We start from the raw sequence: 17,011 nt of genomic DNA, 5'->3' as shown, positions 1-17,011 counted from the left end.
GTACGCTGCGACTTCAATATTGGGACCATTGCAACAAATGAGGTGTCATAATGCGCAGGAATAAATATTGCTTCGAATGCATATCCCACGTTTTGACATACGACCAACTGTTTTGTAATAATAGTCATTTATTAAAGGGGGTGGGGTGGTTATAGTGATTACTTTTGGGTAGATGTTTATTATTATATAGGCCTTATAATGGAAAATTCGTCTTGATTAACCCTAACAAGGAACATGCTTTTTTGCTATCGGAAGGCTGAGAAGGAACGAAAAAGGAGAGAAGATGAAGAAAGATTTCACTTGGCACCCCCGGGAATTGACCCTGGGACCCCTCGGGTGCCACGCACACGATCACCGACCTCATGCCACGGGGATTTCCCTGGCCAGCGCGGCGATTAGGTGGCCATAAATGACTTAGATGACTGTCAGTAATATTTTTTGTTTGTCTTCGTCCTCCTTAGAGCAAACCGCTTGTTGTTGACGTTATACAAATGCTTGATTGATTGCTTGATGACTGATTTAATTGATTCACGGAAGATTGTACACGGCATCAATAGTGACCAGAATGTGAGAAAAAAGATCTGTAAGAGTAAGAAGTCGTGTAATTACTGTCAGCAATTTCATTAATTAGACCACATTATCTAATCTTGCTCATCGTTGACCATTGAATTGATTTATTTCGATATAGTTTAATATTAGGACCATTGCAACAAATGAGGTGTCATAATGCGCAGAAATAAATTATGCTTCGAATGCATATTCCATATTTTGGCATACGACCAACCGTTTTGTAATAATATTCATTCATTACGGGGGTGATTACTTTTTGGTAGATGTTTATTGTAAAGCAGTATGCAGACTTTTTATTAGACGTACAATTTGTATGTAACATATCTACGTTATTTAATCTATTTCCATTCTATTTCTTCCAGTAATGTTTAAGTTCTAACGAATGTTTGATGACGTAAAATCGATAATATATTTCTACCAGATATTATACGTAACATATTATCGATTTTACGTCATCAAACATTCGTTATAATTTAAACATTACTGAAAATAGAATGGCAATAGATTAAATAACGTAGATATGTTACATACAATATTGTACGTCTAATACTCGGAGTCTGCATACTGCTTTAATAGTCTATTCATGCATGACATACGAATATCTACGACATAGTTTCGCGAACCGATTTAACGAACATTAGGGACCATACTATGCTTCTAAGGGAGTGTTCATTAATACTTTGGTAGGGGGCTGGTCTTCCTCAAAATTTCGCTCGAAAACTTTTGACCCCCTCAATAGACCGCTAAACTTTTTTGACCCCCCTCTTTCGACAGACAAAACTTTTTGACCTAAAATGTCAGAATTGTAATATTTTTTATTATTTTATGCTCTGATGATAAGAAAAACATCCACAGAGCACAACTATCACCAAAAAAAGGACACATCAGCCTTCATTTCAAACCTTTTCTCCATTAAAATGCACCTAGTATGGTCAGCGTATAAAAACAATGGTTGTTTTTTCTTCAGTCAGATAGGGTTGGACCTGATTTAGTGGTGTGATCTCATAAAGCCACGACTGAAACCATTAGAGAAATGTGGATAAATATATAGAATTATCACGAGTATTAAAAACTTGACAATGTTTGAACATTATATAATGAACTCGACATTCTTTATTTAATTTGTCTAAAAGCTACACATTGTATGGATTATTTACAGTAAACAGTAAATGAGTTAAAGAAATTATGTTACAAACGACTAACTTGACATAGTGCAGTTACGTCCACGGCAAATTCACCGTGATTTTTCCAGCCATAACTGCATGATGAAAATCTTATGTTTAGATCCAGATAATTGAGATAACATGTTCGTACAAAGACCTGAAATATTATACAAAAATTTAAAAATGTTGTTCCCTGACACAATGGATAAAAACCTGATAAAAACATGAAAATTAATACGACCTGAATTTTTACATCATTGTAAGTTTTAAGCAAAAGGCTTAAAAAATCCCATTGGTTGACCTTCGGCATATAATTTTTACACAAATTTGTTCAGTTATGCAGGTTCAATAAGTTTATTTTGTCTCACGCATCATAATGGTTATTTTTCCTACAAACAAAGCACCTGTTTGTTTTAAACTTAATTTCCTGATAGGTCGGACAGAATGGCAGATATTTGGTCCATTTCCACGCAAATATATATTTGGAAATAAATGGCAGATCATAACTGCCAAAGGTTGGCTTGTTAGCCTCCCTTGGTATTTGGTCATTCTGCTCGTCATCTAGGTCATCTGTTGACCTTTCACCTTTATTCTCTTCGAATTGCTTTCGCCACACGAGAAGTCCTCGATCTTCAGGGGTTCCTGTAATGATTGTTAACGATAGGGTAATGTAAGATTACACACATAATGTTATAAATAAAAGCTCTCTCTGGTTGCATACATTTTATTCGTATTCAAATGGCTAAGAATCTGTTGCATTCAATCCCGGCATTCAATCACCGCTCATTCTGGATACAATCATCAAAATGATTGGTACTCATTAGTTTTTTATTAATGGATGCGTCTCATCAAAATTCATCACATGATAAGATCCTGATAATTTGAAGATTAATTGTATTTGTATAACAAGTCATAAACTAAAGATAATTTGCGCTCACAGAGCGCAGACAATCGCCAGGCATGTAACCCTTTAATGACCTTTTGATCTGACCTTTGACCTTAATGTTTCCCAGGTCACGAGGTTTGTTGTCATCAAAATTGAGCCTTGTACCCATTACAGATGTCCAAACAATGCATTTCTAAAATTTGACCTCTGCATGACCTTTGACCTGACCCCTGCAAAATGTTCCCCTGGTCATGAGATCTGTTATCACTGAGTTTGAGCCCCATACCCCTTACAGATGTCCAGAAAAAGAAATTATAAGATTTGACCCCAGATTACCTTTAACCTGCCTGCAAAGTGTTCAAATATAATATTCCCCTGGTCATCAAGTTTGTTGTCACAGAGTGTGAGTCCCGTACCCCTTACAGATGTACAGAAAATGCATTTCTAAAATATGACCTCTGCATGACCTTTGACCTGACCCCTGTAAAATGTTCCCCATGGTCATGAGATTTGTTGTTAACGAGTTTGAGCCCCATACCCCTTATGGATGTCGAGATAATGCAATTGTAAGATTTTACCCCCTTAATGACCGTTGACACCAATTCTTTGTACAACTTTTAGACACTGGCTAAAGGCGATGCAGGTATGCAAGTGACGTCATTGTATTATGTAATTTGTGGAAGAAGAAGCATTTTGGCCATAATGACCTTTGGATGACCTTTGACCTCGAGTTGGTCATGTAATATTTGTGCCCCTACCCAATGGTCCTTGTGACCAAATATGGTTACATTGGCCTAAAGCATATGGCTACAATGGCTCGTTAAAAGTTTGACAGAAGAAAGAAAGAAAGAAAGAAAGAAAGAAAGAAAGAAGAACTGACCAAAAACAGAACACTCGCAAATTGGAAATTTGTGATTGTAACTATACTTTTTGGACATGTCAAGAGTATCCAATGTTGTCTTTGGGGAGACAGACTTTTTAGTAAAAATCAACATTGATGGGTATCAATCATTTGATACACCCTGTTCATATACTACCTTCCACATTTTTTCAGCATAATTACTTTTTAGACTTTTTCTATAGATACTTCATTCAAGAAATTGGCTAAGCTTTAGCTCTACATTTGCCATTTATTTATATTTCGGATTTCTTGTTTTGATTTTGGAACCATGCTCGACGGGCACTTTGTTCTGAAGAAATTTGATCGGACCGGCACATATTATTAGTCGATGAAAGTGGGGATTGACGCGATTGACATTTCTTGGTTGTATTATATTGTGACGATTATAAAGGTCATTCCGACGTTTTCCGGGCGTTTTTCAACTGCGACAGACATTCGGTTCTCCGCAGAGATGTTAGCTTCTCCCATGCGAACTAAAAACGCCCGTATTAAAGCATCGAACTATTCCCCATTCCGGCAGCACTATTTTTGGGATTAAAATAATATAAGCAAGGTGAAACATAACTGAATCCTAATCATTCACTTAGTTCTAACGGACAACAAAAGTTAAATTTCACTATTTGGCCAAAATTATGAATTAAGGGCCAAAAAATGTTGTGACAATCAACATGATCAAGTCTAAAGACGCGTACTTCAATTTATGCATTCTAATTTTTGGAAAAGGCCTGTACTGAGATTACTGATGTCTGATGCAGTAAATTAATGCTGTATTTTTCTGGAATAGGAATAGAAATCTCAGCCTTAGGCAACATAATATAGTTGTGATTTGTACAATCCTCACGCAACGTACCTGGTATTGTGTTGTCTAAACTAAATGCTATAACACCACCAACAAACATGCCAGTTGACAGCAGAACGGTTATTATTTGATTCAGTTCAGGAATGGCTATACAAATATAAAAATAAAAGTAAATCGTAAAAAATCATAAAAAAAGAGTAGAAATCACTTTTTTTATATAAATTATATAAATTAAAAATTTGTAAGACAAAAATAAAAGCCACTGGGCCTCAATAATCCGACCACTATACCCCCGTGTGTATAAGGTGGCAGCTCAAAAAAAGAAAAAACACTGAGCACAAAGGATGGTTAGGATTAGCCCGAGCTATTTGCGCGCTTTTATGAGCGTTTCAGTGAACCATGAAAAATGGGTTTAGTTTTAATACATTATCGACAGCTATTAGTCTCCCATGTTTAATACGTCAGGTACAAGACGAGGCCTATACTAAGATCATTGATGTCTTAATGTTAAACTTTGACTTAGGAGAGAAGAATGAAAGAGAAGAAATACCAGTTGATTTCTGCACTGCAAGGAATGATCAAGCAACATCCAACATGCAAGGAATCAAGCAACAATCATTCTCGACGGCGAAACTGATAAAATTGCATCATAGTTTGTTTATTCCCGTTCAAAAAAGCCACTGTTTTTTTCAAGAAACATCCAACATGTCCAAGGAGGTTTTACACCTAGTAATTAGGAAATAATAGCATACGGAACCAAATGGCGATCCAGCTTCATGGCTGCAAATACCTACTCAAGAGGAAATTGTGGATCATACCACCAACTACTGGTATCAACCACGCAGTTGAAGCTGAGAAGAATCAAGCATTTAAAAAAGCCAACAGGATATGATGTATCATGTAAGCAAGATCAGTGAAAGCTATAGAGTAGAAACAAGTTCCCAAAACTATTAGGAGATGATCTTGAAGAGTCCTCACTAGAGGAACTGTGGGAAAAATCAGGCATGCAGTAAAAGATTCATCACATAAGACACCATAATAACACCAGGGACATGTACAGAAACATCAAGTTACTGACCAACAAACCAACTCGCCGGTTAAATGTTGTGAAGGGCGTATTTAGCAACATCCTTACAGAGGAGAAAGAGATCAAAGCAAGATGGAACAGTATTGTGAGAATATATGCTTCACAAGAAGCAAGTATTCTACCTGAAGATACAGACCAGGAGAACAATAAAACAAATAAAAATAAAAATAAAATAATACAGATCCAGATATAAGATTGACGGACTCACTTGTAGATATGGCTCCTGGATTTCGTTTAATCCAATGTGGTACTACTAAACCCATGAGTGTTGAGAAACCCAGAACGAATAGATTCCTAGATGACCTGAGATTCACGAACTGAAGGTTAGATATACCAACTGCGGTGAGCATACCTGTAAAAGACAGAATCAGCAACAATTATAATGTATTCCCCAAACAGTTTATACGAAATGACAGACTTCAAGAAAGTTTTTTCGTTTTTTCATGACCAGAGTTAGTGTAAATAAAAAATAAGAACATAAAGTATGGAACATATCAAACTATATGAACCATGAAAAAACGGCTTGCACGTTGAATCAACTTTCAAAGTATCACGCAGTAATCATAATAATATGGTTGGCTTATTCTAGCTAATTGTATATAACTTCAAGTTCCCAATGAGAGTTTTTGTGAGATATTTATTCTCTTAATTGTTATAAAAGTAAGTTTTACCAAATGTACAGCACATCACACCACCTACGACTGGTATAGGAATTGTAGTAAAAACAGCAGAGAACTTTGTAAATAAACCAAGCAGAACCATTGTTACACCTGCAGCTTGTACAACAACACGACTACCGACCTGAAAAACAAACGAGTGTATCTAAATAACATTGAATCATACATGTATCCTTTTCCACGAGATATGAATTCGCAAGTACCCAGCAAACACAAAACGTTTTCGACATCATTCGTTAAAGGTTATAAAAGGTTGTCAGAAAACGTTTAAATGTCGGGTTATATAAAGGGTACATTAATGGTATAAAACGTTTTCATAACATAAGATAACATTTGTTGGTAATTTACTGCACAGCAAACACAAATGTTTTACAGAAAAAATATTTTGCAAAAAATGTTTGCCCAAAATATTTACAATAACGTTTTCAAAATGTTTTCACGACCTTCATATAACCCGACATTTAAATGTTATTATAACGTTTTGTATAAAACATTTTAAGAACATTTCTGTGTTTGCTGGGTGCAAATATTTTAACATAATGTTGACAAAATATTTGGCCAAAAATGTTTGCAAAATAATTTTCAATGACATTTCGAAAACATTTTAAAAATATTGCTGTAGTGTGTTTTCATACAAAACGTTTTAAAACGATTTCATGACCTTTATATAACCCGACATTTTAATGTTATTAAAACGTTTTACCTAAATCAAAACCCAAAATATAACTTATTTAAAACGTTTTAAAAACGTTTTTGTGTTTGCTGGGTGCAAATATTTTAACATAATGTTGACAAAATATTTGGCCAAAAATGTTTGCAAAAATAATTTTCAATGACATTTCGAAAACATTTTAAAAATTGCTGTAGTGTGTTTTCATACAAAACGTTTCATGACCTTTATATAACCCGACATTTTAATGTTATTAAAACGTTTTTACCTAAACCAAAACCCAAAATATAACTTATTTAAAACGTTTTAAAAACGTTTTTGTGTTTGCTCATGGAGGATTCATTTACATGATTCATGGTATATGTGGAACCGGGAAAGAGAGCAGATTGATTGATGTAAATGCAAATTTGGGAATGGGAAAAATATTTAAATATATTGTTCAAAATAATATACCTTAGTAATACCAATAGCACCAATGTTTTCGCTAAATGAAGTACTCCCTGATGACGTTCCAAAGGCTCCACAAAGGATACATCCTATTCCCTCTATTCCTATTCCTCTATTCACAGCATGTTGAGGAGGGGGAGGAGCACCACATAAACGTGCGCATGCGTAGTAATCACCAACAGATTCTACCATAGATGCAAATACCCCTGCCATAATGCCAAATACGTTAGCTACTGAAACGGTAGGACGGCCCCACTGACCTATTATTATTTGAAGCAAAGTGACGAAATATGCCTGTTAACTTTTAACACAACATTATGTTTTGTTGGGAACAGTTTGCCAAAAGTAACGCAATCCAACATGTCCAGCAAGGGCAAGCTCGCATTTTATATAAGACGTGAATCATTTATCATGATGGTGAAAGGCTTAGACTTAAATCAAAAGGGCTACTTACCAGGGTAAGGCACAGCAAACCAAGGAGCTTCTCGTAACACATGAGCATTTCTATCTGTCCGTGCTGCATAACCATATTGATTAGGATCATTCGGAAAAACATCAGCAACGGTTAAGATTAAACTTATCAACCATGCTGTCACGATGGCAAGGATAATCTGCAACATGAAATAGTGTTATGAGAAAAGTTTTTAATACAAGTCTCCACATACATAAGTGACAGCCAGCGACAAAATTTCACTGACCATCCAGGAAATGTTTGTTTATTGCATCAAAACTGAATAACCGTATCGAAAATATGATCCAGACGTACTGCTCAAGATTTGTGCGTTTGTTAAAACTTATTATATTCGGGATTTCTGTATATTGGTGAATACCAGGTGACTATTATAAACCACCCCTATACCCTGATGGGACAGCGATTCACATTGCTAGCGTTCGCTAAAAGCCTGCAATAAAGGACACCACATAGATGCGAGCGCGAAACAGCCTCCTCAACACGTTGACGTCATTGCCATATCAGGCCGCCGATAGTTTTATTTTTCGTTCTTAACATACTTAATTTACAATTAGTTTACAATAATGACACGATTTAATAGTGTTTTAATACACTATTAATGGATTATAAGTATCGAGAATTCGCCAGTATGCGGTTAGTTTGGATTTCTAATTATTTGGAGCAGAAAGTAATATACTAATAAAACAAGTCTGCAGGCATATAATTTTAATAATTTATACACAGGTTACAACTCATGAAAGATACTTTAGAACACAATGATACCGTAGTAAAATGATCCATCGCCTAGAACACTTACCGGAAATAGTTTAAATATCGGAAACTTTATCTTATGAAATTTCTTCAGCGAACAGCCAATATATGGAATCGACACATTAGACAAATATTGTGAAAATAGAATGATTAGTCCAATTGTTCTGAAAAAAGAAATAGTGTGTTATGTATTGTTAAGGGAAGGTGTTCACCAAAACACTTTTTTTCTGATTAAACCTACTAGTGAATAAAAGCGAAAGATGAAAAAATTACTTAATTTGCATATTTTATCGGTGGCCATTTTGGATATTTGGTGTCGGATTTCAAAAGAGTCCAGGTACACAACGAAACATGTTATAAACCTAATTCTTTTTTAAATTAAAGATAATAAACAAACCTAAAAAATGTAGGAGTTAGATTTTTTCTCGGGAAAAGATAAAATCAAATTATATAGGGCGCTATTGTGTGCAAAATATCCATATTTTTCTTTATTTTAGATTTGATTTTCCTCTCATTAGAAAATGGAATATTTTATCAAAAAAAGTGTCCTTGACACCATATATGAAGTGTGTAGCAAGAACGAAAACGTGTTTTTGGTGTAAACCTACCCAACTGTAATGTTGTTATGGCGAATGGGATAGCATGTCCTAGATATTTCTAGTTTTAGACATTTAACTAAAAAAACTGCAGTTCATTTCTGAATATATAATGATATTATAAGAAATGAGTCAAGGAAGCCAATAATTGCATTTATATTTCCATAGCTCTTTTTGTCCCCAACCCCTTGCTGTAAAATATTATGCACATGGGGCAGAAATAATATCCTTTATATCAAGCCTTGGGATCTCCTTAAGGTTGGTCTTAACCATGTAATTATTAATTATTAAATTGTTGGTGTAAAGTATATAAAAGTATACATATTTAGAATGGCAAAGACTGAATATATTCATCTGTGAAGTCAAATTTGGACCAAAATACTCGTTTTTGGCCCAACACCCCTAAAACTTTTTTTTGCCCACTTCTTTTTCGTTAAACGTAACAAAAAAATTCTTGGGCTAAAATGTTTTTTTATTAATTTTTAAGATAGTGTTAGAGAATAAGAATCTTCTTACAAAAGAGCTATTCCCCAATGAAGTCCGGACTCATAAGCAGCAGCCTCAAAGAGAGCCAAGCCAATCAGCGCTGTTATTGGAGCAATGGATAGGGGCCCAATGAAGCGAAGAATATATCCCATGATGCCTGTAAACCCAACAACGACCTGGACAATGGAAGCTAACATGAGTGCCCCTTGGATCTGAAAAAAGACCGTTGCAATATTATGAATAGCGGAGATCGTAAGAGGTAGCCCAGGGTGGTCAATTCTAGGGGGGGGGGGGGGGCACAGATTATAATAATAATAATAATAATAATAATAATAATAATAATAATAATAATAATAATAATAATAATAATAATATTAATAATAATATAATTTATAAACCGCACAAAACAAAGGGTCTCTAGGCGCTGCACAAAAGGAAAAATACCTTAAAGGACTGTTCATAAACACTTGTCATAAACATTTCAAGCCCCTTTTTGACATGAAAATTATCGGTCAACCCCATAGAAAGCATATAAACTCAATTTTCCCAGGAAAATGTGTGGTCATTTTTTTTCAGGCCCCCCTTAGGCGGGTCAAAGATTTTCAGGGCCCCTTTTTGCATCAGGCCCCCTAACAAGTGTTTGTGAACGGTCCCTAAACTATACAAACTTCTTCAAACTACAAAAGCATAAAACCCATTAAATATAAATCTACAACAGGATAAAACCAGCAATCATAATATTACACAAACATCAATAATGGTGGGCCAATTTACACTTAAAGCTAAAACGACTAAAATCAGCCAAATATATATATACATTATGCTGAAATCATTAAAGCACAAGAATCAATCATAGAGTGCATAATCAGAAATAAATCAGAAATGATGAAATGACATGGTTCGTGAGCAGTTCAGCTGTAAGCACCAGCTGTAAACCTGGTTGAAAAGATGAGTTTTGAGATGTGTCTTGTTTATTGGTAAATTGTATCGGAGTTTTTGATACGAGAAGGAAGACTGTTCAGGTCTCTTTTGCACACCCATACAAATACCCAGATCCCACCCCATAACTACCACAACTCTTCACCAAACACACAACACGCACCCCGAGCGGAGTGAACCCACAGGCAGAAAATAAGTCCCTATAATTATTTATTACCTCACGCATTCGTATCTCGTACTCTCTTGGTGAAGATATAGTCATAGTTTCTGCAGAAAACAATTCAGTCGTTGTTTCCAAAGTCAGTGTTTCTGGAGTATAATGATAATAGGGACGCACCATTAGATTTCCAGGTGTTGGCCGGGGGTGTTGGGTGGAATATTTTTGAAAATATAATCACCCACTAAATGAAAACAACAACAACAACATAAAAAAAACCATTTGCCCACTCTCAGCATAAAAATTACCCACTTAACTTTGAATACAAAAAGAAATGAGAATTGAAAAGAAAGAAAAATCCAGCATCCCTGGGCGTCTCCAGTTAATAAATGAATTGCCATAAAAACTTTCTTTCACTGCACAAGAAAAGTATAATAAAGTACTAGTATAATATTTTCAGATATAAATTCATGCAACATTTTTATCATTAACCTTCCAATAATTATTGCAATTGATATGTTAATACAATCTTGTTGTGTATTAAAGTTTATACGGCTCTGCAATTCTGTATTTTCCAAGATAATTTGCTTCGTTTCGTTGGAACGTGGAAGGAACCAGGGTCGCAAGTAGGGTCATCAATATGCCATAACTTACCGTTAGCACCAGTTGCTTTGGGACACTCTCCTCGTATATTACTGATAGCAAAGATTGGCACAACAAATGAAAAGGCACCACCTTGAATAATTGGAAGTCTATGAAATGCATAAAAATAAACGTTAGTACTTATAAATCAGGGAGGTAAATAACATGTTAACTGGGTTGGCAAATGCCCACCCAGTAAATTATTTTGACCATCCAGTAAATTTAACTTGCCCATTGCCCAAAAGTGCCCACCAGTAAATTATTTTGCCCACAAAAAATTGGGCACCATATAATAATTATCATAAAAGTAGTAGGCCTACCAACGTGCATCTCTTGAAATCAACTTGCATTTTGAAAGTGATGTTGAATGTATCTGTTTTTAACATCTGCCAATTTATTCATTTACCATGTTTACAACTTCGGAGCAGGAATAATTATCACACAATACAAATTTTCATAATTTCTTACCAAATGATTTCAATACATTTTAGAAAATGCCACTCGTCCAAAACAGGTATAATTAAATATATTTCTTTAATCTGTGAGTACATTTCCGAAAATCCAAACGCCAAAATGCCATTAATTATCGCTGCCCACCCAGTAAATTATTTCCCCTAATTTGAGGGCAAAAATAAATTAAATTGCCCACCCAGTAAATTATCCTTATTTACCTCCCTGCTATAAATAACCGTGTTTTGTATGTGAGCAGGGTGCCACATCATATATTTTTGATGGGTATTCTCCCCCGGAATTTTGAGGTGGTGGGTCTTTGGGAGCTGAGGGCGTACCGGTAAAAAGGAGCCTTTTGGAGCTACGAACAAGTAAATGGGGATATTTGGATTTCTGGTTGCAAATCGCCTGAAAAAAACAAAAAACAGAAATGTGAGGAATGAACAAGTTAGGGGTCTTTTAGAGCTGAAATTATCCAAATCAAGGGTCATTTGGAGCTCTATTTTGGTCAAATTTAATAACCTTTTGGAGCTGACAAATCCAAAAAGAGGGTCTTTTCGGGGAACATACGCGTATGGTCATTTGTGTTAATTCCCCAAATATCCCTCCCCTACAGGGGGAATTTGACTAAAACTGGTGCCATGTTTTTATTTCACATTCTTTTTCATCCATTCGTGTACATAGGGTACTGTACCACATATACGTTTTTCATGTTCTAGCTCCTCTTATAAATATGACATTTTATCGTGGTATTTATCCATTTATCACACCATGTCTATAATAGTTCGAGTCAGTAAAGTATAATCAAATTTGGAGATTTTTTCAAAAACTGTTAATTTTTGCAGGAATCTGTTATGCTAGTTAGATTCCCTGCATCTAAAAATGCGTAATTTTATATACTTCTCATCATTACATTTAGAGACAATAAAAAACAATATCTTAATTATCGACTCGAGGAAGGTATACAGACTACACACGTACATGATGTATATACCATCACGAATCTTAAGATCATGCTTATAGAATTAGACTAAATTAGACGGAAAAACAAAGACCGACCCCCCTCCAAAAAAAACCCAACAACAACAACGAAAGTTACGTTTACCTGACGCCAAATGTAGTTTGTAGCAATGTAACCAGGCCATACACAAAGAAAGATGTAGCTAGAAGCCGACTTATCGCCACCGGGTTTTCCTCCATGCATAAGTTTTGGGCAACAAGAAGTGCCATGGATACCACTCCGCCGAACATAGTTAGAAATTGCTGTATTGAAATATAAGGGAACAATCCCGGCAATATCCATATGACCCTTGTATATTTATCATGTTTGATGAGGAGGATTGCAGAAATGGTAAAATCTATAATAAATTACCGAGTTGCAATACTTTTTGTGATAAAAACTCGAACGGTGGTGATGATGCAACTGCAAATTTCACTTTTGCAAACCTTATCATTCACCGAGTTACGCTGCATATTCACCTCATTTTTTCAATCTTAGTGATTAAAGTCTTAAACTGAGCAAATATACCTTTAAAATATCCAGGGACCTCAAAATAGTGAGCATCAGTTACTATGTCCGCCTAACAATTACATCGCGTCAAACAACCGCTAGTACTAACAAAATTAAAGGATGCAAGTAACCAGGCAACCACACTCTTAAATTTAACTCCTCACAACATAATGAATAGATAAAAATTTTGAAATTGGACGAGTATGACTATTCCGAGGTGTACATAACGGAATCTCGTCAAAATGACATGGTCAATCTATTCACATATTTGAATGAAAATGAAATCGGATAACATGGAAAAAAGCGACCCGCCTGGGGAATCGAACCCGTGACCTCACGTTTATTCGACATGTATCTTAACCACTCGGCCACAGGAGTTGGTGAAAAATTATGTTTATTTTATATGTTTCCTGTCAATCATGTCAATTTTTTCCATATTTCCTCTGCAGTGAGGATGACAATTTATTTCCCGCATTTACGGCCTTAGCTACTATGGGCTATTTGCAGAGATGAGATAAGTTTAAGTGACCGCTTATGGGTTCCAATTTCAGCCAGCTTAATCAAGAAGCTCCCGCGGCCGAGAGCTTAATGTACCGGTCTTGTAAACCTGATGTCGTGGGTTCGATTTCCGGGAGGCTCACCTTTTCTAATTTGAGAGTAGTTTGTCTTGTCAAAAATGACCAATAAAGGTCAAATTTGAATAGATTTTCTTGTCCAAGGGGGACATAACATAATCTTGTCAAAATGAAACATTGGGTAATAATGAGTTTGAGATCTTGTCAATTTGAACTGTTACTGCAGGTTGAAAGGGAATCATAAATATTCTTGAATATGAAGAAATATGATTTGTTTGTGTTAGAGAGATCCATTGTAAATTTCCATTCCAATTTGAAGACATGGATTATAAAAAAAAATAAAAATAAAAAACCGCATTTCGCATTTGACTTTTAGACCTGCTACAGGAAACAAACATGTTTTTCTTTGCCTAATACTGAAACTATAGACGAATCCAAGGAGCCAAGTCATGGTCAGGATTTGGTCGGACATCTTTGGGTAGCCGCTAGCACCAACCTGGTGTTTTGAGCGTCCAATTGTGCAAATAAAAGCCGCCTAAAACCTAGAATAATAGAATAATAGCTGATAACATATATAATGGAGATAATTCCGCAGGTAATCCCGTCGCATCTATTCATACATAGTCATCGCAAGTACGTCAATGCATAGATACCGCGTGTAGTTAATCCGATTATTATGTCACTTCAACAGCGAATAGACCATGCTGTGTGTTTTGTCGAAGGGAACTGTATTGTGTTATTCTTTTGTCTGCCTGTGTTTTCGCGGAAGGTGTAAAACGGGTGATGGAATGCAGTTTAAAATTTCCGCCAAGGCTGAATGGGCCTTTAAAGTGGAGTTTGCTGTAGGCCTACACAGGTAGCCCAATACTTACTTTTCCAATAATATTCCTGCCAAGTTAATTTTGGTGTGGTAAAATGTACTGCAGAAACTTGCGAATTTAGAGAAAACTTATATGCAAACAGTGTAATTTGCAAAGCTGGCTGTAAGGTCATGGCTTCTATAATAACATTAACCTGAAACTGTAAGTAAAAATAATATGGCCTCCTATTCATGGTTGTGACTTTTCAGTGAGTATTTTCTCAATCATGCTCTCAGTACCTGCAGGACACAGTTCTTCAACAACAAATGTACTTGGCCATAGATTGCCTTAGTGCTGGGTACAAAATCTAACATAAGATATAAATGTTAAAAGACGGCTGGGAACTTTGACATCAGAAGTGACCCATTTATTATGGCAATAGGCAAAAACACAATACACAGATGCCACAAGCTGATAAGCCCATTGAAGCCAATACAGCTGTATGAATAATGCCATGCCATGGGGTGATTCTTTTCTGTAACATCTGGGAAATGGCAGCCCAATGAATAATGTGCTCTCCAAAATGCTATAATTAACAAAATCGATGATCGGTGTCCTTCCCCTATTAATATGTGCTGTCCAACTTTTGACTAAACAGATTCTTCATTAATGTTACCTGCATCCCAAGTAAAACGGTGAGCTGGAAAGGGGGTACTTCATCTATGGAATACAACACACTGGCGTATTGTCTCGCTGCACTAACTTGTTTCAAGTTCTTGCTTATATCCAAACTAATTGTATCTTCGTCGTCTTCATCAAGATCGTTGGCAATGCTTGGCACCTTCTTGTACTCTGCACTTCCGTTGTTTTCAGTGGTGTCAGCCATTATCTTTGATATACTCTGGTATAAACTGGAAGAAAGAATCAAGGAGTATATGATAAGTTCACAACAGCTAGCATATCAATTCAATGCAAATACAAAGCATCTACTATTTTGGTCACATGTTAACTACCATGACTACGCAAAAAAAGAAACATGGACTCACCATTTAGATGTCAAGGGGGGCTGGGTAGTTGGGGTCGTGACAATTTTTTTTGTTCCTCAGTGAAGCATATTTTCTTTTGAGCACCTCGTTTTTTTAATCGTAAAGTTATCTAATTTCAACAATGTGTTTTTGGATTTGTGAAACAAATTTTGTCTGTATTTTATATACCATTTTTACGCTTTGTAGCACCCATAAAAACCTTACTGTTGAGTTCACATGGTCGGTTTTTGCGAGCGGAAATTTTTCAAAGGATATCCATATCCATTATTTACTTTTTCCACAAAAAAAACCAATACGTACCCACGTCCCACATCCATCCCCAAATCCATCCATCCACATCCTTCCTCACACCCATCCATCCATCCTCTCATCCATCCCCACGAATGGCTCCCATCCCATCAGTGTGGCATAGATTTCTTTTTGACATTGGGTAGACTTTTTAGTGAAAATTTCTGAAGTAGAATGAATTAAGAGCTATCAAGACGTTTTCGCTCACTAAATAACTTTGCACGAACTAGTGCGCGAAAAATACATATCAGTTCGAAGCGCGAGAAAATTGGCAATTTAAAAGCTACACTTGTCAAATACGAGATTAATATTCTTTTCACTAACTTTGACAACTTTTGTCACCCTTGACAACAATTTGTTCTTGCTCATATGGCGAGACAATTGTTTTCTTCAAAAATCTATCCAGCCCCCCTTGATATCTGATAGTGCGTCCCTAATAATAAGCGCTGTTGTAGCGAAGTGCAGGGTCTATAAGTTAACAAGTGATGACAGCTGAACTCTTTTGTTTTCGTTTCACCAATACTAAAAAGGTATAGGAAAACATTCAAATATGCAAAATAGTGAGTATTGACCTTTTCACCATGGTGTATTATGAAGCAGCCTGTTTAATATGTCAAAGTATTCTTTATTTGAATTGTATATGAAAGAAGAACTAGAGGCAAATGGTGGTCATAGACCACAAACCTAGCTGGGGCATGTTGGTGTTGTGGAGGTATCTGACCCCTGCAAAATGTTCCAAAAATGTTCCCCTGTCATGAGGTTTGTTGTCACCGAGTTTTGGGTCCTGTACTCCTCACAGATGTCCAGAAAATGCAATTCTAAGATTTTGACCCAGATGACCTTTGACCAGACCCCTGCAAGATGTTCCATAATTCACCCCTGGTCATGAGTTGTCACCGAGTTTGAGCCCTGTACCTCTTACAGATGTCCAGATAACGCAATTCTAAGATTTGGCCCCAGAACTTAGGGACCGTTCATAAATACTTTGGTGGGGGGGGCTGGGCACTTGAAATTTTTGAGTCAAACTTTTATGACCCCCTCCAGAGAACCTAAAACTTTTTGACCCCCCTCTTTATACAGACAAAACTTTTTTGACCCCC

At 36.0% G+C, this 17,011-nt stretch overlaps 1 protein-coding gene across 1 annotated transcript; it reads right to left on the bottom strand.

Annotated features, from left to right (window-relative positions):
• Nucleotides 1–1,678: 1,678 nt before the first annotated feature.
• LOC140148520 (solute carrier family 23 member 1-like) lies at nt 1,679–15,535 on the bottom strand. Its single transcript, XM_072170504.1, has 12 exons — nt 15,254–15,535; nt 12,798–12,955; nt 11,255–11,352; nt 10,661–10,752; nt 9,535–9,716; nt 8,469–8,586; nt 7,655–7,811; nt 7,207–7,460; nt 6,078–6,207; nt 5,615–5,758; nt 4,371–4,466; nt 1,679–2,375 (listed from the first exon to the last, which is right to left on the bottom strand). Exons 1-12 carry the CDS (start codon nt 15,461–15,463, stop codon nt 2,098–2,100), a joined length of 1,917 nt encoding a protein of 638 aa, XP_072026605.1. The 5' UTR covers nt 15,464–15,535; the 3' UTR covers nt 1,679–2,097.
• Between the last annotated feature and the right edge of the window lie 1,476 nt (nt 15,536–17,011).

Source organism: Amphiura filiformis, chromosome 3 (assembly GCF_039555335.1).
Source record: "Amphiura filiformis chromosome 3, Afil_fr2py, whole genome shotgun sequence".
NCBI classification, from domain to species: Eukaryota; Metazoa; Echinodermata; class Ophiuroidea; order Amphilepidida; family Amphiuridae; genus Amphiura; species Amphiura filiformis.
The sequence above is the reverse complement of the archived record's forward strand: the minus strand, read 5'-3'. Positions and strand labels throughout refer to the sequence as shown.

Bases quoted from the DNA above. Each gene is read 5' to 3' on its own strand.
- LOC140148520 (XM_072170504.1), bottom strand. From the start codon at position 15,463: ATGGCTGACACCACTGAAAACAACGGAAGTGCAGAGTACAAGAAGGTG. The intron at 7,812-8,468 runs GTAAGTGTTCTA...TTCATGTTGCAG, and splicing joins CGATATTTAAACTATTTCCG to ATTATCCTTGCCATCGTGAC. The intron at 4,467-5,614 runs GTGAGTCCGTCA...ATATTTGTATAG, and splicing joins TCCAGGAGCCATATCTACAA to CCATTCCTGAACTGAATCAA.